This window comes from Platalea leucorodia (assembly GCF_965183815.1).
Source record: "Platalea leucorodia genome assembly, chromosome: 1".
Taxonomy (NCBI): Eukaryota; Metazoa; Chordata; class Aves; order Pelecaniformes; family Threskiornithidae; genus Platalea; species Platalea leucorodia.
In genome coordinates this window covers 141713782-141738080 of record NC_138823.1, presented here as the reverse complement: position 1 = coordinate 141738080, position 24299 = coordinate 141713782, and the positions used below count along the sequence as shown (strand labels likewise).

Genomic DNA, 24299 nt, shown 5'->3' with positions numbered 1-24299 from the left:
GTATACTTTATCTAAGCATATGAATAACTGGCTGAAATCAAATGGATTTTTCTAGCTACTTATTACAACTTATTCTGTTTTGCTGCATAATGTAAATGTTTGCTCACCATCAGAGTTGTCAATTTCCATAACATCCCAGAGCTCCAAGTGTAAATTCCTCACATAAGTAAATCTGTACTACTTTTGAAAACTGCATTAAAAGTGTATAATTTTATCTTAAGGAAATCTTCAGTCTTGCTTAGCATAGTATTTTTAAAGAAGTTCTCCCCACATTTTCAAATAAAATTCACAAGGACTAGTTATTTCTAAACCTAATACTAACATGAAGCCGCCAAAGCCCCCAGCTTCTCCTAAAAGATTCCATACTGTATCTATGCACTGCCAACAAAATTTGCAGAATACTGAAAGCTGAATGTAAACTTAATACTTCATTTAACATTACAGTACACAAAATAAGAGCTACTGCACTAACTGTAGTATTAATTTCCATATTTGAGTATGTAGAATGCTGCTGGAAAATACAGTCTGCTGCACCAGGTAATCACGTATCAATGGATCCTCAAACGTAAATTAGGTCATGGCTGCCATTTGGTATACAAGGCATTACCTGACTAAATGTTTGCAGTGTAGCTGCTTGTGGTTCTGCTATTATTCTGGCTAGTACAGAAGTCACTTTCCTTCTTTAGATGTGCTCAGAAACTCCAGATGCACAAAAGCGCTCTGAAACAACAACCTGTTCTGCATACATCTCGGATTTTGAACCCTCAGCCCTTTCTGAGATATTATTTGACACAAAACATCTAAAAATAACTCAGCATCTTTATTTTTGCCAAGGAAAAGCACTGCCACAACCATATTTTGAAAAGACTGAATCCTTCTTAGTTTTTAATTGAAGTGTCATGTTTCAGAACAGAATTTATGGTTATGAATCGCAACTGGAATAGTGCATTCCTGCAGTTTACACTCAGTAACCTGAATCCCCCAGATACCTCAGCTTATCACTTTCAGATGAAAGTCCACAGTGCTTCTGAAGCATGTAACTAAATTTCACTAAGTAAGAGTACAGCTACAAATGACACTGTTACATGCTAAATGCTCTTAGAAATCTAAGTGTTTTTGTAACCTATGCTCTATCACACCTTGTTTCAAAATTTTGAGTTTTGTGAATTGGGAACTACTGAATACTCGAAAAGTATGCCAAACGACTGCTCAGAAGTAAGACTGGAATTACAAAATAAGCGTATTTGCTACCAACTGTTTTATAATTAATGGAATTTATTAGTATTCCTTGGACTGTAAAATCAATATATAGCAACTGCTGCCTGTTGAAATGGTACCTAACACGATAAACCCATAGTATAACGGGGGCTCGGAACATCAGTAAACTGGTCATATCTAATACCAATCCGGATTTCCAAAATATAAAACAGCAATTGCAAAGTTTCTAGAAAACCGGGAAAAATATTAAGCTTTTCAGTGAGGAAAAAAAAAAGAGTAAAGCAAAGAAATTAGACTGACACATGTGCTTACCCCTCTTTCATGTCATTAATAGGAAGTGGAACCCTCCCTCCCCTGTCGAGGGCTGAAGTAATGTTTATAGCATTCAAGCGTTCTGGCTGCCACACATTTTTCACTGCTCCGAGAAAGTCGCCAAGAACTTCACTTGCTAACATTTCTTCTACGTTCATATTCCTTATGAAGAACTCCGCTTGATACGGTAAAGGAAAATCTAGTTGTGACGAAAATAGAAGAGTTTTGCCTTAAACAAAGGCTCCATAACAAAGAATGTGAAGTAATGATTAACATAATACCACTTTGATACACCCTTCCAAAAATCTTATATTTGAACTAGCTCATTTTAAACCTAATGTGATTATGTTTAATTAAATAGTACTATTAACTGTTACTTAAGCTGAAAACCATTGGCTATTTATAAGCAACTGAGAGATGAAGCAGTGGAGTAGAGGAAAAGAGTCTCAGCTGGTAAATCTTCATTAAACAGATAAAATTACATTCATGCTAATTTTGGGGTCAAAACTGATGAGCAGTGACAATGGATTCCAACCTGTAATACTCCAGACTATAAATATATAAATATGATGCAGAGAACTGATTTTAAGGACACAAACTATTATTTTTTTTTTAATTTTTTTTTTAATATATACCATAATCTGTTGTTTTCTGAATCTGCCTATAAATTGTTCTCTGCATAAAGAACATGCAGAACTAAGCAAACTAAACATGCAGAAAGAGAGTAAAATCCTTCATGTAAGGTCCATTTGAAAAGACGGGGAAAAAAATCGAAATTAATTATAAAAAAAAGGGAAACATATTCCTCATTTTTTTTTAATGAATGAGGAATAATAGTCTTACCTGACAGAAATAACTTAGATAACAAATTGAATCAAAAGAGGAAAAACTCTCTTATTTCCCCTCTTTGTGCCCCCAGATTTGGCTTGAACACCAGACAACTATTTTACATTAATTTTTTAATCTTAAAAGAACAGGAGCCCATGCTTTCGCCTATTCAGTTCAAAACACAACAAGCTATTTTCTGTACATACCTTCTGCTGACATTATATTAATGATCAAATTATGTCTTGCTGTCTCAAAGGTACGCCTGTTATATGCCGTGATCTAGAGTAAAAAAAAGATATGATTGCAAAACAACAATGCAAATATGAAAATCAGATAAATGAAACATCAATGAAAATTAAATTGATAATTTAGAAATCCTTATCACCTTTTAAATGCTTTGCCTCCTTATTTTGAAATGTATGAACATTCATTCATTAATATAAAATTTGAAAGGTAAGATCAATTTATTTGATGCAGTACTACCTTCAAGTCAGGATACCGGAATCTTCTCGACCAGTCTATAGCCAAATACAATTATCCAAGGAATATATGTGAATATAATATATTTTGGTCCAGATGAAAGTGTTCTGCCATGCATGCGTATTCTTTTTTTTCTGCTATCTTTGATTTAAGAACAACCATAAGCAAAGACTGGTTTCTCCATTTCCCCTTCCACCCTCCACCCTCCTCCACCAATACTCTAAGATCTGATAGAGATCACTAGATCTGGTAAGATCTGATAGAGATTCACTGGTAGCTCCTAGGGAACTAAACTAGATGGAGACATTCAAAGGAGAGTGTCGGGATCCCAGGAATTCTCATCTTTGGGACTGGGATTTAGTTTTAGCTCTAGCCCCACTGAAGTCATACTCCATGAATGGATTTACAAGCATTGCTCCAACACAAGTAGTTTTTAAAAAAATCATGGAATCTGTAACTGTAGGGGAACTGAAAACTAGTAGGGAGACGCAACATTCATGACTCTTATTTTTGGAACCTTATGCCAGGGTTGTCCGGCACTGGAACAGGCTGCCCAGGGAAGGGGTTGAGTCCCCATCCCTGGGGGTATTTAAAAGACATGTGGATGCGGTGCTTGGGGACATGGTTTAGTGGTGGACTTGCCAGTGTCAGGTTTACGGTTGGACTCAATGATCTTAAAGGTCTTTTCCAACCTAAACGATTCTATGATTCTATGATTCATGATCAAATTACATAAGGATAGCAATCTTATAGTTGAAATGTACAGGAAGCCTGAAATGCTCGCAAGTGGTTACTCCTCAGTGGTGACTGTACTCCGAAGTTGCACTGTGATTAAGTGCTTGTTCGTAAGAAATACAGAACGAGGCTGGATATCAGTATAATTATGTATTATCATCTCTTTTTTTTTCCTGATAGGTGATAAATCTTTCACGAAACAAACTGAAAAAGACTAACTTTCTTCGTATTTTTAGACTTTAGTTCATTCATTTCAGGGACAAAGGAGAGGCAAAGGAGTGGCAATAGTAACAGAACTATGTTGCTTCGCAGCAAACAGAGCTACAAAGCATTCTGACACTGATAATTAAACAAACAAAAGTAATAGACGTTGCACTTCTTTTAAGGGATTTACAGGAAAAGGAAAAATGCTCTGCAATATCTTCTGCAGGTTCATTTAAGTGTAGAGGGAAAAGCTTACGTGACACAATTACATCTTACGTAATGTAACAATTTCATTATAAAATTAATAGAAAATAAATTCCTGAGATTTTTCAAATCCTCGATTCTGTTAATTTTTCAAAGGGTTGTTTCAACAGTAGTTTAAACATTAATACTTAGAGAACCTAACTCCCTGGTTGTCCAAGCTCTCTACAGGAACATGACAGTACCCACTTTGAGTCTGCAGTCCAGCAGCCAGAGTTGCCCATGTGGACCATGCACTTGTACGGAGTAATGGTGACAGCGGCAGAGATTGCCTCTGTACCGAACATTCATTCAGACACAAACTGTCTTTGCGCAGCTTTCAAAGGAGCCTGAACTCAAGAACGTTACCCGCTCTATTGCAGTGCTATGCATGTTAGGCTCTTCCAATCATGAGGTCTCCTTCAGTTAATTGACCTACCCACGACATCACCTCAGGAATCACAACATGATAAAGTTATATTCAGGCCAGGAATATGCAACCGCTCCTCTCAGACAGCACTAGGAAGTGGATCAAATGCAATCTGCCCTCCTCATGTACTACAGAATTAATTTAAAAGCCACATCTGAGAGGGGACTGCAATGAATTAATTTGTACGCTAGGCAAGATTTACTTCAAATATAGGCTTGGGGTCATGCTTATAATGGAGGTCTTGATATAGATCCTAGAATCTAAAAGCGTATGCCACTTAAAGAAAGGGCAATTTTAAATAAAGGTTTCCTCTACAGAAAGCAAAGCGGAGTCTGCAAGTACTTCCACACATGATTAATTTTACAGATATGATTAGTCCTGCTGAAATCAGAACTGAATCATGTATATAGAATTAAGCATGGGTGAAATTATCTACAGTATAACTTAACATTTAGAGATATCACTCTTGAGGAAGAACAACTATATCAAATGCAATTTAGAAAAAAAGAAACTCATCAAGCGTTTAAGACAAATACACTGCTGAAGCAGCAAAACGGCTGGAACAAGTTAATGAGCAGATTTTCCTTAACGCTGTGAACCACACAGTGTCTGATTCAGCCTGCTGTGTATGATATGCATGGCAGAAAATATAGTCCTTTTTCCCTTTCAATTGCTGCTCAACGAATAATTGGTGCTTTTAAACATTTGGATAGCTAATTGTCAAAAATAAAGTAGTGGGTTTTGTCATTGTTACACTTATAAGAATAGAATTAAATACATGTAAGTGCTAATTAAATCAATCAATAAACATGAATAATGAACCAGATAACATTTGATTAAAAAAAATTTAAATTAAAAAGAAAAAAACAAACCCAAAACCTGTTTATTGACTGAACACTATGTTTTCCAGTGGGGAAAAGTCTGGCCCATATTTAGGGTAGAATGTTACAAAGTTCAGAATTCAGATATTCTTCAAGTACAGTGGTTAATAACAGGGTTTTTCCCCCCTATATTTTGAATACAAGTTTAATATATTCATAATTTACTGAAATGAAATGCCTCTTAGAAAGACGAAGGGCAAGAATCTAAAGGTATTTCATCTAGGAATACTAAGCTTAAATGGTTATTGCTATTTACTAGTTATACCTTAAAAGTAAAACATGAAATGTCATACAGCTGGGCTTTCTCTCAAAAGAGAATACAATGGTACCTAAGAGAAAATGTTAATGTCACAAGTCCTTCTCCCTGCCTTATAATCTTTCTTTTTTCTCAATTGTAATTAACTTGTCAACAGAAGAAGCAATGCTTGTCGACAATTCTGAATCTTATACTCTAAAACAAAATAAATCTTTTTGAACCTTTAAAAGAAAATACCTCAATGATGGTTGGTTTGCCCACATTTTCTACAGTTGGTGAGCCATACAGCACTCCATCACTGTATGGTGTCCTTTGTATATAGCGTAGCCATCCAGGTCTGTCAGGGTAACCCATTAAGTTGGTATTAAATGTTATGGGATCATTACTTATTTCACCTAGATAAGAAAAATTGTGTTAGAGTATTTACAAGAAAATACCATACACGTTGATTTTGATGTTTCTGTTAGAAAATCTTGTTATGTCTTCTAAACATTTCCAAAAAGAAAAAAAAAAATTGCTCATCTTCACATATCAGAAATACGTGAACTCCTACTCAGCACTTCCAAGTATTAAGAAATTCGTATCTGGAAAGTGTAACCAACTGCAGAGATGAATGTGCTTCTACTCCTTAGAGTCCTGGCTACCTCTGTGTGCTTGCACGCGTTAACTAGTAGGTTTGATTTTTAGAGGTCAGCTCCACCTAGAATTGAAGCATCTAACCTCCTTACTGACAAAAGCACAAAGGTCTTAGTCCTTTAATTCCCCCAAAAAACCTTCTTTTATTTATGTTTTCAGTAACAGCTCTGAAGACCCAATGTACCTGGGCGGGCTTACTGTAAAGAGTGGCTGTGTCATCATCAATGTCTGAAAGCTTCTCTTCGCATCAGGATACACATACAGGTCTTCAGCACCAACAGCCTAGCAGTACTTTCTCTTTACAGAACAAATTCAACAAAGGACCAGACGTCTCTGCAAAATGGATCCACTGATGGCTACTAAATACAATGGTCCAGGTGCAATCTCTAAAAGCCCCTGAAGTTAAACCAGTACAACAGTTCTGGTGGTTCTTATTGACACTCTTACAAATGGGCGGATTTTACTTCTGTTTGGTTTAGCTTTTGTAAGCACTAACAGATCCTCACCACCTTACAGCTGAGGCACAGAACTCGGCCAAATCCGGTCTGAGCCTGCGAAGACATCTCTGCACTGCGCTCCTCCAACTCGCCATTGAAATGGCAACAGCAGCAATTGTAGGACAAGTGACAAGAGAAGATGACAGGCAGGCTGGCACGGAAGGCAGAAACTGAGCCCAGTGAAGAAAGAACGGCTGTCATCTCCTCCAGAGAGGAACAAAGAGATTGAGACCTTTTGCCAAAGGCTAACTAGTGTTCAGGTACGCATTTACACATCTGGCTGTAGGTAAAAGGGACCAAAACCACACCAAACCAGCAGCAGGGTGTAATGCAACTTTCCTCGCAATTCTCTTGGGACGTCCCAGTAATCTAATCTATTCCATTCTAATAAAATTCCCAGCATCGCAAATGATTTGTGGAAAAATCTGAAGGCCACCTGTGATACATTGTGGTTTGTCCCTCATCAAGGTAGGCCATGCTAATGACCCAGCACAGCAGACAAAATAAAAGGACCATGGTAACAGCTGGCCTTACAGTGAATTTCTGATATGATCACCATCATCTATGGGTACAACAATTTCAGCAGTATCTGAAATCAGATTCATACTGTCTTTGAATCACATGAACGTCAAGACAGGCTAGGGCTGTAAGGATTCGAAAGACAATCCATCTTCAGTAAAATTTCCAGGTTCCTTCCATCTATGTGCCAAAATTGGGAGAAAACTGGGACGGAGGCAAACTTCACTCTGCCAGTCACTATTACATGACATGAACACTCAGGTATGCATGTCAGGAAAAACATCCATTTTTCAAGAAGAGGAAATTTTTAATACATTTGGTTTTATTCATGACAAAATTTAACCAATGGTAACAGAAGCTTATTTTTTCTTTAGTTTTGAAAATAGTACTCTCAAATCAATTCAAAAGCTTATTAATAAAACAGGTTTTGATTATGTGTGCACTGTACATTTATTATAGGTTTTTTAATTTCTATAGGGAAATAGGATATATTTATATATTTATTATTCCTTTCCTTTGTGAATAAGCATGTGGGGCAGAATGTTCTCTCTTTCTCTTTCCCCCCTAGACTGCTTATACACATTATAACCCACCAATGATCAGTCCTTTAGGTTTGCCTTAGGTGTACATCAAACCACTGTATTTAGCAAATCATAGCTCTTTCTCTAAAAAACCTGCTTACTAACACTGAACTGTTCCTAAAGATAGGAAGAAGGCTGAATCCAAAGGAGCATTTAAGTGAAAGAAAACATCATTACATAGTTTCATATTTAATATTTTATATTAATTTAATATTTTGTCTCACATTTACGATACGCTTTCAAAGTGTTCCTTCATATAGCCTGATACATACGTCTGAAACAGTGATCAAATAAATGGCATTTTTAACAGACATAATTATCAAACTTCCATGATTTCATATTTAATGCGAAAGTGAAGAAAAGGTATACTTCCTAATCTCAGATATACAATGTGTTATTACACCTTCCCAAATTATTAAGTACATTTTTCACAATCCACAATTATATGCATCTTTTCACAAATGATGATCACAAACCAGAACATTTTAAACTTGTAGGACCACATATTTTATTTCATTTGAAGATATTTCAACAGAAACTAAAAACTGTCCTTTGTATATTATATGCTGAACTGTAAGGTATGCTAAATAGACTTGATTTTTTTTAAACAATTTTTTTTCTACATTTTTATATAATATGGAAGATCTTAGCATCTCATACCAGGCTTTGGGTAAGGAGGAAACTCCCCCTTAAAGTATTCTCTCTCCAAAACATGAACAAAAAGAACTCCAGCAGAAGGGTATACATTCCGATCAGAGTGCGCCTTAGACAGAATCGTGTACACTGAAAAGCGGAAGGAAAGATAAGAGACAGAAAAAAGCAAAAATGAGACATGCTCTGGATAATACAGCATGCATTTCAACAGCAATGTGGGCAATCTGGGAGAAGGAAAGCAACAAATATTAGATAACTGTTAATAAGTTTTTTAAAAGGTTGCATAGATTTAAGAACAGAACACAGAGCAAACCCTCTCTTTGCCCAACAGGATCCCTTCCAACATTCCAATAAACAAACCTGGCTATGTTAGGATTTCAGAAGTTGCACGAGCCCTTTATTTTTATTGCAATTAAAAAAAAAAACCAAGGGACGCTATTGTAATTTTATAGTTGGTTTATTTGTAATATTACATGAATAAAAATACATTAAATGATTGATACAATCATGTTTTCTTGATATTTTACATAAAAATAAGGAACATGAGAAATACAGAGGAACCTTACCAATCAATGGTACTGATTCCTCACTGAATGGAAATGGCAGATTTTTCAGATCTTGTGCAGAAAAGGACAAAGCAATTCACTTCAGCTGAGGATTTCTGTGAGTCCTTAAAGCTAGACTTTCTTAGACCAGCAAGTTCAGATAATGTACATCTAAAAAGCTGGTTAGAGAGCTCCTTATTGAAGATGATGTGCTTGTATTGAAAGATAAAACAGAAGGACATAAGCAATTATAGGCCCATCAGGTGTCACTGATTCCAAACAAAAAAATGAAGCCACATTTTACAGGACTCAGAATTAAAAACATAAAGGAAACTTAATTCAGAACAACCAGCATATGTAAAAGCAATATGCTATTTTTTTATGTAATTACAAATTTAGTTGATAAAAGCAAATCTTACTTGGGTATAACGCATTTGATGCAGTACTAGATGATACACATTTTAATGAATCAGAAGAATAAAAAATCATTATGATACATTAAATAAGAAACCACTCTATCAACAAGTTTCAAAATTTAAGCATAAATGGAGAAAACTGATCGAATAGGTGTTTCTCATGGTGTCTTAACAGAACTGATTGTAGGTCATATTATTATTCCATATTACTATTGAATTTTAAGTCAATGCCCTGAAAGAATCAGTAATTGCTGATAAACTTTGTCAATGAGATGAGGATTACACAAGTGGTAAATAAAGATGATAAGTTACAGATAGAGAGACACAGAGCTACCTGCCTCGCTTGCTAAACTGAAAGAAGCTATGAGAAGTCACATCTCTGAAGAAAGATTATAGGCCATACAGCATGGGGGTACTGTCATAGGGAACAGCAACTCTGAAAGAGATTTCAGAGTCGTCGTAACAAAGTTACAGGAACAATCTCGTACCTCCTGGAAGGTATAAAGGCTAATTTCAACACTGGGATCAATAAGCGAGATACATTTGAAATGTGGATCAAGCTCATGTAGTTTTCTAATCCTGGTATAATTTCTCCAGCCTTATCATTATACCAGCCTTCTTACTTGAGATGTGCTTAAAAAGCCACTGCTAATTAGGCATTAATCACAGACATTCCATCCCTCGCACCACGTACTCCGTGTGGAATCTATCTCACCTAATTTTAGATGCCTACAGAAACAACATCCACCACTGAGCTAGTCAGGCTCCTTTTATAGTCAGCGGAGAAGAAACAGATGCTTCTAGCGGTTGATTAATTTGATTTCTCGTGTAAAATGAGATGAATCATGGCCTAGATTCCTGACTGCACTGACTAGATCTCCACTGACTGCAGAGGCAGCTGAGAGGAGCTGCAGACATCTGTAATGTAGACCTCTACATTTAGTTACATACTTCCCACTCTTTGAGCCTGATGTTGCAGAATTAATAGTCTCAAGCTCTGGATATACTACTGATCAAATTCCACAGCAGCTGCTTTTTCCCACTTTTTGGAAAACGCTTTTAACATGGTACTGAACAGAATATCTTTCTAATAATTTTATCTTAAAGACAAAATTAAAATGGATGCTGAAATTTAAATAGTTTTTTACAATTTTGTGTGGTTAATAAACCAGTTACTGTAATTTTAATTATGTAGACTTGATTTAAGTACAGTAACATAGCTATCTGATTTGTATAATTAAAATTAGTAAACTGATGACCAAAAAAACCTTTTGCACTCACTTCTGTGAGTAACCTGCAAATAGAGCAAGGAAAATGATTAATTTCTTTTAAAATATTTTCAAGAAAAGCTGAAAAAGCAATTTATAAGATTAATAGAGCAGAAAAGCTGACAAAAATATGATGGCTGGCTGAAAATGCATCAAATATCTAGAAAAATCCATTTTTCCATTTCCAATACTTTGACTCCACAATGAAAATCCACTTCAAACAGGAAGAACAGTGAAAAAGTAATGTGTATTTTCTCCATAAGCAATAGTTTTAGAAAGGAAGAAGGATAATAGAATCAGCAGTTACTGAAAAAAACCCCATATAACATATTTCTTTTGTCGGTTAGAGGAAATCTATTGCCACCACCAAATGCCTGCCCATTCCTAGTAATGACATGTTCTCTGTTGCTGAAGTAAGCATACCAATAAGGATTTCATGCAGATATAAACAGTGATCTTGGGGGAAGTCTAAAAATGCCTCTCAGAAGGAACAAACCCATAAACCTATTTTATCTGGTAATGGAAAACACATTGTAATGACACAAATATGGAGATAAAGAATTCAAAAGTTCTCGCCCCCCTTGTCAGAGAAGCCCTCTTCTTTTTTGAAGTTCCTTCAAAATCAGAAGGAGAATAATGTGTCTTCAGCCCACTACAGCAATCACTGCTTTTCAATAATGGAACAAGTGAAATGCTATTTTCTTCAGAAGCTTTAAACCCCACAATTATTTTCATAAGACTGCCTGAGACTGAAGATGAATGTGTAATCATCTTAGGTGATCTATGGATGAAACCGAATATACTTATCAACTTCTAGATACTAATCTAATACAGCAGACTGCCAGATGTGAATTGCCTGGGCAAATTCCCTATGGTAGACAAAAATCTCGGGGACTGTGAAAGGCTTCTGTAAAACTCACCATGGGAAATTAAAAATCTTCACTACATAGGATCACAACAGATCCCTGCTAGGAAAAAAGACAGTATGAGCTACCTTGACAGCACTATTTTCTTCTTTCTTGTTTCCAGATCCCTTGGAAGACTTTCTGTAGATCCCAAGATATATCTGTGCAGAAAGGTCAGAAGTTCTGGAGATTGGGAAAGAAGTAGATTAATTGGGAACTGAAGGCTGGAAAACACACATCACTCCTTTTGAAACATGTACAGAAACTGTCCCAGTTGTTCTTCTTTTAGGTCTTGAAGATGGGCACAGCCAGGAATTCATCTAGGATTATATCACCCTCCAAGCCCAGAGCCTGTTATCAGATACAGATGAGCCCCGTTTCCAGAAATTTCAGAAGATTTACCATGTTCATTGAAGCCTGTATGTTGATGATCTTCACAAAAAAATCCACCTGGAAATTTCTTCTGGAAATTTCAATGGGTTCTCTCCCCATTGATTTTTAGCAGATGAAGCACAATTCCAGGAATAACTTGACTTGGGAGCTAATCCAGATTGCCTGCCTGCATGGGCAATCAATGCAAAGCCTTTTCTCAGCTAGTGTACACTAGCTAAAATATTCTATGTGTACTTGTATAAATGACAGTAAAATAGTCTTTTTACATACGTATATGAAAAGATTTTTCTAAATTGTTACAGACAAGTTATTGTATTAAGCAAACCACAAAGGTAACTCCAAACAACCAGCTGTGATAAGAAAATGTGCAGTATTAGGTATACACACAGCCATTATTTCAAGCAAAGCTATAGGAACAGGAAAAGTTGGGGAAGACTCACAAAGACACGCAGGTCTATGAATGTTTAAAAGATTGAAGAAATGTAAAATTTTCCAAATTACTTACCTTGAAATGACACCTTATTGCTAAAACAAGGACATGACTGAAAAAGCAAGAGTAATATTAAAAGCAGATTTGACTGAACCAACATGGGATTTAAATTTACAACCTAAACTCACCATTCTTCTCAACAGCCTTTATTCTGCTGATAATATAACTGTGGGCTTGCTTAGTCGTCCAGTTAACTGTTCCATTATTGCCATCAGCAGAGCTTAACAAAAAAGCTTTTCAGAATAAAACAAATGCAAAAAAAAAAATTAGTCAGATCAACAGACTCCCCCAAACCGGTATCAAATGGGATCAGATGCCTTCTAAACCAGGTTTTGGTTTTAGTCAGAGTTTAGGAACCTCAGGTTAAAAAAATGGTGGTGTTTGATTTGAATAAACATATAATAATCTTTCTGACAGTCACCTTTCTGACACTCATTTTTCCAAATAAGCTAAGTTTACACTAAATGCTTAAACCTCTGCAGACACTTTTGCTGACATAATTATACTGATAATAAAGATGATGAAGAGCATTCTCTGATAAATATATTTGCACTGGTAAAACCTCATATACAGGCAAAGACACACATGAAGTTACTTTCACTGGCATAGTATATTTTGGCCAAAATAGGGAAAGTAATATAACCAAAGGCACAGCTTTGCTTATATAAGGATGCTTTGCTTGTATAGAGACACATGGGCTGACTGCCTGGCCTTGTAGGCATAACCAATTTTGAAAAAAGAACCAGTTAAAAATGGTGGTCTTCAACCCACTCAGCTAGAACACAGCCTGAAAACAGCTGGATCAGTGCAGCTGAAGGTACAAGGTTTAAATGTGGTGAGGAGCAAATGATTACAGGAGACAGAAAGCAGCTGTGGAGCTGACAGAAAGACTCCATTTCCCCAGTAGCAGAACTGCCTGAGAAAGCTCCCTTCTCACTCCCCAGTTTTTGTTCTTTTGTTCCCTTTCTTCTGTGATGAATAATAGAGAAATCAGCTGTTTGTATAGTTACATGCCATCTGAAAAGTGCAGAGGGAAGGAGCTCCAGTCAGATGCTAGGAAAGGGAAAGTGGCCGTAATAAATAGTCTTTCTTTTGAAATAGTTTGGGAGCCAGAACTCGTGTCAAACCCCAGTTAAAAAAATGCTGTCAGATTAACACCTTAACTTCCTTGTAACAATAGCAATATCAGAAACATCAAGTAGCAGTACTCGCATACAGATACACCAGTTTGCAGGAAGAAATCAACAGCTATTGGCAAACACTCAAAGTTTGCAAATATCGTTTACACTAGAAGCTTAAACATCTGGAAACTTTTGCCGACATAGTTACACCGGTCAGCTATTACTGATATTGCATTCTCCAAACAGAATTTTGGAGGCCCAACAGAGCTGGCTTAAGCAGTAGTCAAGATACACAAATACTCCATCAATGCATGTCAGTGAGCCATTTATTAATGATAATTGAGGATGAAGTATAATAAAAAAATTACATGTTCAAATTATCATACCAACACAATAATGTTTCTAAATTATGAATTTCTGTTAAGTTTCTTTAGACTTTCAATATACACAAAGGCTCTGATTTAACAAAAAGGTGTTATTCACATCCACTGTTTTACATCTGTCTTGCAAGACGGACAACTTTCTCCCTGCTGAACTGATCTGCATACATTGCAAGTCTTAATATAATACCATCCTAGGGATTATCCAACTCAGTACTGCACATGACCTTTAGTGTAAATTTTCTATAATTCTTGGAACACTCCAGAAATTCCAAAAAGGTAAAATAAAGTTGTTCCAATATTTCAACAGGATGAACTGGGCAATCAGAGGCCTGTCAGCTACAAACCAGCACCAAGCAAAATAATTAATACAAGATTTGATTACTGAATTATTAAATGGAGAAGAGTATTATACTTATCACAGTCAACAAGGATTTAATGCATCTTTTCAGACACTTTTGTTGAACCTACAAGATTTTTCTGATAAAGATAACAGTAATGACGCTACCCTTAGATATATAGCCTATCACCTAGCACTTTGATTGAGAAACTAGACACAAAATCATTCTAGCATATTTAAATGGAATAAAAAGAAAAGAAAGACAGGTTCCAAGATGTATTTTTTTAATATAAATGATCAGTAAGTGTCTTTGATTTGGGTTGACAAGTTGTTTAGCTGTGGGGATTAAAGAGGTTACCTGTCCACCTCTCCATCCTACACTGCATTTCACAGGGGAACTGGAAAAGCAACCAGCATGCCTGTTTTCAGATCCTAGAGTTTACAGTGTGATGTTTTAATATAAATATATATCACCATCTATTTGATTTCAAATGACAGGTGTGAAATGAAACAATTCAGGAGCACAGTGCCCATTCAACAGCTTTCACCACAGGAATGGCAGTCTCAAGCAAGAGAACAGGGCTACTGGATAGTTAATTTGTTATATGAGATTTCTAGTGGGCCTCACAAGGTTCTGGCATTGGCCTTATGCAATTTGACTTTGCAATAAAATGACCTGGATGTATAATATATATTGATAAAATTTGCAGGTAAAAACAAAAGCTAGGAGATTGACAAATAATGGAGATGGCATGCTACTAACACAGAACAGTCTGCATTGTTTAGTAAAAAGGTGATGATTGATGTGCACTTCAATAGAATATAAATGTAAATGCATACCCAGGAACAAAGGCGGCATGCCATACACACGCTACAGAGCATGCACTTCAGGGATGCTAAACTTTTATATAAAACTAGGGACATATGTCAGGTAATAACTGGCTGAACAGAGGCTTTCAGCAGAAGACTGGGTAGAGCGGCTGATACATAAACAGCAACATCAAGGAGGAGCAGGGAGATTTTTTTTTTTGTACTTGACACAGATATGATTGCTGTTCAAATATGTGTCTAGTACTTACATAGAGCCTTCAAGAAGCATAGTGACAACATGAAGAAAGCTCAGGGAAGATCTGTGAATATGATTAAAAGATGACAAAAGAGGCCTTATACTACAGAATGCATGGATTCAAACTATGCATTTTATCAAAGAGACAGTTTAGAATTAATTTGATCGGCCTTGTACTCACGCTGAAAAAAAAATGAGACTAGTGTCAGGCTCTTCAGTTTGTTACATGTATTGCCACAGTTGCTGCAGCACCCACCAGCGCTTCTAACAGCAGGAGAAACTCAGCTCTGTGCCTAGGACTTGAACGTGCCCAGGTGAAGTACATCTACAGTGTTTTCTTTTTTCTTTAATTAATCCTTTAATTTGATTTTCCCTAATATTTTTTATTTTTCTTCCATTATATTTGTATTATTTTATAAATATAAATTATATTTATTTTATACTATTTTCTCTTTAATTATATTTGCATAGGTTTTATATAAAGGTGTTAAGTATTAATGTTTAACAGCAGAATATTTAACAGAGAAGATACCCACAAGAATTTCTGCCCACCTCACAATCAAAAAAGGACCTAAGTATCATGGACCAACTTCACTTTCCCCATTCCTTTATTGCACTCTAACATCCACACACCATCCTGCACCCTTACCTACCCTCCTTATTGCTTCTCTGAAGTAGGATCTCAAGCCCATCTCTCCCGCTACTAATGCGGCACACAGCTCCAGCTCTCAAACCCCACCATTTCCCCTCTCTCCCACACCTCCACCTGGGACCTGACCTAAACATGTGCTTGTTACTTTCACGCCACAGACCAGGACCTCAGGCCATGCTTCCACTACCCCTTACTCTCTTACCACACAACCCTGCTCCAAAAAACTACCCCTGCACTCCTCTACCGCACATCCCATCTGGCTCGGAGTCCCTCCTGCATCCTGAGCTGGAAGCACAGGTCCATACACGGCACAGATTTCGGACAGGCTGCTGAGAACCGTGGAGCAGAGCAGTTAGAAACTGACACCACCGAGTTGAAACACAACATCTGTCAAGAGGGAACCATCTGCAAGGAGGTGCTTAGCCCACAGCTCAAATCAGAGCTTGTACCCAGGCAGTTACTGAGGATCCACTGGTGTCCGCACTGAGATACTTGCCCAATTGGTCACACAGTCCACCAGAGGAGGCAGAAGTTGCACCACCACCTACTCACCCTCCTCTTCCAACCTCCACACCCCTTCCTCTTACCTAATATGCAGTACCTAAGCAACCATCACTGTAGAAATTTACTATGAATTACAGTGGATTCCCTCAGTGGAAATTCACATCGAGACTGGGTATTTTCTAACAGATAAGATCCTTTCCAGCGATAGCTACTACACAAGAAATAAGAATGAATTTGTGTTAGTTCTCCATTGTGGATTACTCAGGTTCCTCTGCACTCCATTTATTATAACTCTGTAAAAGTTCAAATCAAACCCAGAAATGTTTCTAAGCTCTATACTTATTCATCTTTGTTCAGTAGGTAATGGTTTTCTACCCGTTTCTGTGCTCCCCATTGATTACTGTAATATCAGAATATTTCTCCAAGATCATTCGAGAAAAGTAACTGAATAAGGCATTTTGTCAGTCTCACTGTGAAGCTCTGCCATTTGCATTCTTGGGAATGCTGCAAATTAAGTACTGAGAGAACAAAAACCTCATGCTTTATTAATAGTAACATTTACCCACCGCTATTCTCCCTCCTATTGCAGACCTGACAAGGGAACCAAATTAGATTAGCTTTTCCATGAAGGTTAGGAAAACATGGCTAGTTCCTGCAGTCCAGCCCCAAGCCCACGGCCTAACGAAGGGGTACGGCCGGGTCACCCTGTAAGCCTGCTATTCCAGGATGCCCCCTCCATTTCTATCATCTCTTGATATGAATTATCAGGGTATCCCTGCAATTACATGCCAAATTTCTGAGGTAGCAATTGATTTAAAAGACTAAAGGAATTCAGAAAAGTTATAGATTTCAAGACGCTGAGATTTCTGTCTGATCACTAGATTGTTCTTCTAACTTCTCATCTTCATGGCTTGGACTGCTGCTAAAAATAATTTACATTTAAAAGGCATTTTGGTGGTTTGAGTAGCAATTGCAACAACATTTAGACACAGTCAATGTTTACGTAAACAAATTTTTTTAGTGTTACATAATGAGCACCATAACTATGCTGTTAACAAAACAATGTATACTTTCGACCTATGTAATATGTTCATGCTAATTCCAACACAGCAATACTTACCAGTGAATACTGAAATCCGTACCTTCAGCCCTCAATCTGTAGCACCCTGTTTTGCACTGAAAACACTTCAGCAAGATAGTCATGTAAAAACTCCTCTCAGGTTAGAGCACTGCTTGGTTCTATTACTTCTTGCTACTATTTGCTTGAAAAGCAGTTCAACTGACTAGGAGGAAAACTAATACGTGTTCTCTGGTTTTTTGGCTCTTCTCCTCTGTTTCTTTCAAACTCCTACGGAAGTAATTAAAACTAGCAACTCCCTCCTTTCCTCTAGAGCTCTGCCAAAAAGAAGGCACTCTACACTGACAGTGTCTGCTGTAAATCTATCAGTATCTATTCAAGAAGAGCCCAAAAGCTGTACTGAAATAGATACTCTTGTCTAGGTTTGAAATTCTTCTTCTTTGTTTGACTGGAAACACTCTTTTTTCTAAAGAAAGGGTTTTGCTTCGGTGACTGTAACTCCTGAAGTACTTCAATCAACTTCTAACCAAATCTAAAAACATTAAGGAGCAAAAATAAGCCTCTCTTTACACACTAAAAGTTACATCTAGAACATGAATTCCTGCTATAAAGCTGACTTCTTATTGTCCTGCTTTAGGACCTCTAAGATGTCTCCATGTAAGCTATACCACCTATAAATAACATGCTTCTGTAACGAAAAGCATACTAACAGAATGGCTAGCTTTTCCCTCCTAGAATTATTTATTCAAGCAAGTACACCTTGACAATAGGTTTTATTTACTGATCTGGGTCAGATTAGTACAAAGACTTGACAGGCAACATCTTGACAGACAGAGATTCAGAGCCCTGTATGAAGAAAACCTGTTTCTTTGCCCTTATGGTTGCACACACAAAAGAAAAAAGGATAGATATGCCATTAGTTTGAAAACACTAGATCATCGTGAAATGCTCTGCCTGCCTTTGCAGGGTGCGGCTGAGAAGCTGCGTGTTGCCAATGGCACTTCTGCTGTGAACAGCAGGACGAGCGCAGGGATCTAGTTCAGTCTCCTGAATACCCGTCCTAGCCCGTGATTTCAGTTGTTTTAAACTAGCGTATGTTTGCAGCCCTGCTGAAAGGGGGGATTCCCAGCACATTCTTGGCCACCCAGCACACACCAGTGTAAATGATCCCGTACCAGTCCTGGTCAGTAAAGTGATTTCAGTGAACAATTTTTATTTGTGAGTGGACTAGCTTCCAGCCAGATGACCCAATTCACAGTATCACTGTACAAGTTATTCGGCACCCACAAGGGAAGCAGTGAAAAATGCCTAGCTGTGGCAGGGCAGGAGAATGTCTTCTGGCAGCAGCGCAGCTTTATGACAAATTAATGTGACCACGTAATCACAGTTTCCAAAGTGAGAACTAATGAGCTCCTTCCTTCCCCATTTTGACCCCTTTATAAGGAAGAGGGAATATGACTCCATTGCTCTACAACTCCCTATTCCTGGGATAAAACAGGGATTCCAGGGACAACACAGGCACCGACAACTAATTCTTTAAGTGGAGAAATACAGGGCAACAACCATAAAATGGCCACAGTCATTCAAACAACATTTTGATGATCACTCTCTGCAGAAGCAGAATACAGGGGCAATTCGTTGCTCTGCCAAACTAATAAGGCAGACATCTCTACTAGTTTAATCTAGTAAACTTCTACCCTGTCTGTTACTGTGAAGCTAGAGTCAAAGAACAACTACCTAGTTTGTATTAGCAATGCTTAACCCTAAATGTCACTTCTCACAACAATGTCCCATTTTTTTCCAGCAAATGTTGGACTTCTGAAATCTCGTCTCAGAGCCAGCAGATGAGGCTGGAAGGTCTTTCACATGGTCACAATTGAGATGTCAAGCTCTGGGAAAGCAAGAAGATGCTACCATGAAAACAACGGGGTTTTTCTTGGGGTGGTTTGGGGTTTGTTTTGCTTAAGGGGGATGGGGCGGGGGGGGAGCTCAGGTGAGCTCCTGTGACAGTTTGCATCTTTCAACTTCTACAAGCTGTCTTGTATTGGACCTGAATTCAGACCAGGAACATACTACAAAACTCCACCTTGATGAAGAATAAATTTTATATAGATATCTCTTAAAATAACTGAACTTAAGTTCATGCTTCCTTTTTTACATCAGTCTCAAACTGTGTATTCTCCTGTTTTAACTAATGAAATCCAACTGAAGCAAGCTTAAAAAGGTCTGAATTTGAAGTGGAAAAGTTAACACTAAAAAATCCTTAAGATCTCTTCCCTTACCATGCAGCCTGGAAGGGACTTGTGGATTAAGATCACAACGCAGCTTCTAGAAGCTCATTTCAGTTGAACTTTTTAAACTTAATATCTTAGTTGACACTGAGAGCTTATCCTAAGACCGTCCTAGTTCTTTCTTGGTTGCTATCCCACAACTGGTCTTGTCAGAGGGAGGCAGAAGAAGCAGGATGAATTTCCACATAAGGAGAAAGCAGTATCTTGCACCTAACAAATGCAAAGTTTTATCCTCACATTGAACAACTTAACGCTTAGCTGCTAACTGCATCTTTAATATATCCAGTGCCTCATGTCATTTCTGCTGTCAGTACGCTATGACAAGTATGGCCATATACTTAAAAGTATTAGAAGTGTACCTAGATATTATTTGAGAAGACACTGAGTGGATTGTTAGCTTTCAGATGACACACCACCAACCTCTGAGACCACAAAATAACCTAAAGACATAGATTTCTTGCTGTTAACTTGCTCTGGGGGTAGCGACGGTCTCAGAAAGGCACTCCTGTGACTGGGCTGCTACTAAGTGTTACTCGTTTGAAGTACTGCACTGTGAAGAACCTTGTGGGTGTGAAACCCGCCTACTGCATGACAGCTATTATCTACCTGCATTAGGGAGCAGGATTAAGACTTTTTCTGCAGTCTTAATTCTGACACAGTTGGGTTAAGCGGTCAAACTGGGAAATAATTTTCGGGGGGGGGGGAGGGGGGGGGGATACGAAAGATACCCCTGTGCTCAGAACAGCCCAACCCTCGGGGACAGGCACCAGCCCTGTCAGGGCGAGGGAGGGCAGGAGAGCAGCGGGCGCTGCCGCCCGGCCCGGCCCTGTCCCCGGGAGCGGAGCCGCCCCCGCCACCCAGCGGCTCTCGGCCAGGCCTCGCTCCCGCGCCCCGCCGGCAAACCCGCTCCCATACCGCCAGGCCTCGTCCCCCGGCCCGGCCCGGCCCGGCCCGGCCGCCCCCGCCGCGGCGGGGCTCCCTCCGCTCGGGGCGCTCCCCCCGCGGCGCCGCGCTGGGAGGGGCGGGCTGCGGCGGTCCCCTCCGCAGGGGGAGGGGGGAGGCGAGGGGCGGGCAGGCCGCCATCCCTGCGCCGCCTTCGGGGTGTCTCTGCCGCCGCGCCAGGAAGCCGCCGGAGCCGCGGCGGGCGGGGGGGGCGGGGGGGGGGGATGCCGGGGCAGCTCGGACCCCGCACCGACGGGGGCACGGAGTGGGGGGGAAGGGGGCACAGCGAGCCGCAGCCTGAGGGCACCGCGGGGAGGGAGCGGCGCCGCCGGGAGGGGACACGAAGCCCGCAGGAGAGGGGGGCACCGCGGCGCAGGCCGGCGGCTGCCGGCGAGGCCCGTGCCCGCTTGCCGCGGCGAACCGCCGCCATGACCGACCTGTCAGCAGGAGGGTGGTGAGGGCGCCTCCGCTGTGCGGCCAGGGCCCCGCCGCGCAGTACCGCATGGCTCCCCGCTCCTCCGCCTGCTGCTCCTGCCGCCGCCACCACCGCCGCCGCATCCTCCGTGCCGTGCCGCCGCCGCCACCTCGCCCCGCGGCGGCCGCAGCATCCTCCCCGCCCCGCCCCGCCCCGCCCCGCCGGCGGTCTCCAGGCAGCGCGGCTGCCCGCGGGGCATGCCGGGAGGGGCCGCCCGCCGCTCCCCGGCCGCGGCGGCCATGTTGCGGGGAGGCGCGGGGAAGCGGGGCTGCCCGGTGCGGGGCTCCGGGCGAGCGGCGTCCGCAGCACCCGTTTCCCCTGAAGGCGGGGGCGGGTTGGCCTGTGCGCCCCGGCAGGGCCGGGTGCGTGCCCTGCCCTGCCCTGCCCTGCCCTGCCCTGCCCTGCCGCGGTCGGCGCTCTCTGAGCGGAGAGGCGGGCGCAGGCTGCGGCGGGGCCCGGCCGCTCTCGCCGCAGGCCCGCGGTGCAGAGGTGGCGGGAACGAAGTCGCGGTGAAGGGAGGCGCTGTTGATGCGGCGGCGGGGAGGGGAGGGGAGGGCAGCGGCTGGGGCACCTTGCTGCTTGCAGCCCCGCTCCCTCCCTTGAAGCCGGGAGACAAGCGGCAGGGCAGGGCAGGGCAGGGCAGGGCAGGACGCCTCGCCAGCTTGCCTGGTGCACAGGGGTGTGGTGTGCTCTTGGAGGACATCGTGGCTAAAGTCCGTGCAACAGCAGTTTTTTGAACATCTTACCCCTTTTTAAGTCTATATCCCTATTTTACACGTAAATCCAAAGTGTTTTTTTTTTTTTTCCAATGTTCAGCAGCTGCACCTGCAACGAGTGGCGTTGTGAGTAGGGAGCCTGAAGGGGGTGGTCAGGAGGCCGAGCCCCAGGCTCCCCTGTGCATGAAGGCTTGTCATTCCACTTGCGTTGCTGTCCTGCAGCTTTGTGGCCTCCATTAAAGGTTGTGCCCGATTTCCTACGTCAGGTCTGATCATTCCGTGCTGTCTCGCTTCATATTGGCTGCATTATGCTTTCCGGACTAATTGCTGATTTTTCACTGCCGTTTCATGTCTGCAGCATAGCCCAAAAGCTACGACACTATTTGCTCCACTGTGGAAGCAAATCCCCACATGTAGGAAGGAAGAATATTGTCAAATACAGTTCTTGGCAATGGTGATGTATTTTGTGGGTAGGTGTATGTATATGTCATATATAACCACTTAAGACACAGTGCTATGTAAATACAGCATTTTCTTATAGGCAGCTACGCTCTCAGCTTTCTATATGATGTACATAAAAGTAGCCCCAGTACCAGAGCCACATATAGAACCACACCTAGAGCCACGCCTGCTTTTATGTATTATTTGGTAGGATTGATTAACTCGTTATTTAAACTTGCAATATCTTAGGGCAGTTATGCATGAGAGGGTAGATTTTTTGACAAATCCTTTGTAAATGTTTTGCTGTATAGGCTAATATGGAAGTACATTTAAATAGGGACAAGACTTGGATGGAGAGTTTCTGTGAAATATTTGCTTGGAATTGGATAGAAGGCAGTTGAAGATTATTTTTGCCTTCCACAACTAAAGCCCCAGCTCAACAAATAGATCTGTTTCTACTTTTATTTTCTCCTTCTGGTGGATTGTCATGTTTGATATTTGCAAATTGCAGGAAGTCTTCCATTATCCGTAGAAATAACCTTCCTTCCTTTGTTTTGCATAGCGAATTTTGATTTCTCATGAAATTTCATATATGCATTTCCACTCTTGCGAGCCAAATGCATTTGTGAAAAATGATAATAATTGTATGCTTTTGAGGTTTGGAAGGAAGAAATATAATCTGGCTTACTCAAATTGCATTGACCCTGTTGAGCTCTTTATAAGCAGGGGGGAAAAAGACAACTGTAGAAAACTATCCTGTCTGGCTTCAGTCTTGTTACAGCTCTAAATTTCCATTAATCCATCTCATGAAGGGGAACTTTACATAGTAAGAGGCTCTTCAGTATAGAAATTCTGCCTGACGTTAAGGTGCAAAATACTCTGGTGTTTTAGTCAGCCAGCTCATTATCTCAGATAAAGGATTTTTTATTCTCTTTCCACTGAGACTTTATTTCAGAATATATTCACATTTTCAGTTTGACTGCATAGATATTTAAGAGCAGAAATCACACTCCTTCATTTACCTCTGTCTAGAAGTACTTTTCTTGTTCATGGCCCTTCATAATTTAGAGTAGGCCTGCTTCCACTCTGAAGTTATATGTAATTTTTTGATTCATTTCCTTATGGAAGCGTACAAAACCATACAGGTGCAGCTGTGCCATAGCGGTCTTGGATAGCTAGCTCATCCTGTGATGGTAATGTTTAGACTAATGAGTGAGAAAACTGGTAGCTTTCCAACAATAATTTTTATGCTAACAAAGTGTCTCGTTTTTGTAAACATCTGTATTGTCATCAGCTTATTAATTACTGTGTTCTTTCCAAGTAATATCACGTTGAGATATTATTCCTATAGACACTGTAAAACTGTCAGCATCATTTTTTTTAATGTAGTAGCAGCAGTGTAGTAGCGTTCAGCGCTTGCCACCTCTGCATAGAAAGAAGGCTATGTTTATCTAAAACATGTTTGCGAGATACGCTGCCTGAGAAGAAATGGTTATGTGTCATTGATATGTAAAGAAGAGCCACAAGGGCCTGCCTTATCCCACTGCTTCCTTCATAGCAGCCCTTGGGCGTGGGTGAGTATCTATGTCTTTTTCGTTAGTTGTATCTTGAGGCTGGGATTCCAAAGCATACAGCACTGACCTAGCCCTGCAAGACAGACTTCGACTTGCCTGAGAAACTTTGGGTAATGCTATGCACTTCTTAAGAATTCTGCCTTTACATTCATAAAATGAAGTGATATGGACAAAACAACTTGTTTAAATCAGCCACCAATGACTTGACAGTGGTTAGAAATACTCCCTCTG

General features: G+C 40.2%; 1 protein-coding gene across 2 annotated transcripts in view; it reads right to left on the bottom strand.

Moving 5' to 3' along the window:
- Positions 1–21420, bottom strand: part of SGCE (sarcoglycan epsilon) — a gene marked incomplete at its 5' end in the record, with an annotated part of 34030 nt that extends 12610 nt beyond the window's left edge. Inside the window, 5 exons of one of the 2 annotated variants that reach the window (XM_082311057.1) lie at positions 1531–1729; positions 2565–2637; positions 5822–5979; positions 12617–12721; positions 21300–21420. In XM_082311057.1, the coding sequence (XP_082167183.1) occupies positions 1531–1729; positions 2565–2637; positions 5822–5979; positions 12617–12721; positions 21300–21420 (656 nt within the window). The remainder of the gene's footprint in view (positions 1–1530; positions 1730–2564; positions 2638–5821; positions 5980–12616; positions 12722–21299) is intronic. The other variant, XM_082311056.1, reaches the window with a different exon arrangement.
- Between the last annotated feature and the right edge of the window lie 2879 nt (positions 21421–24299).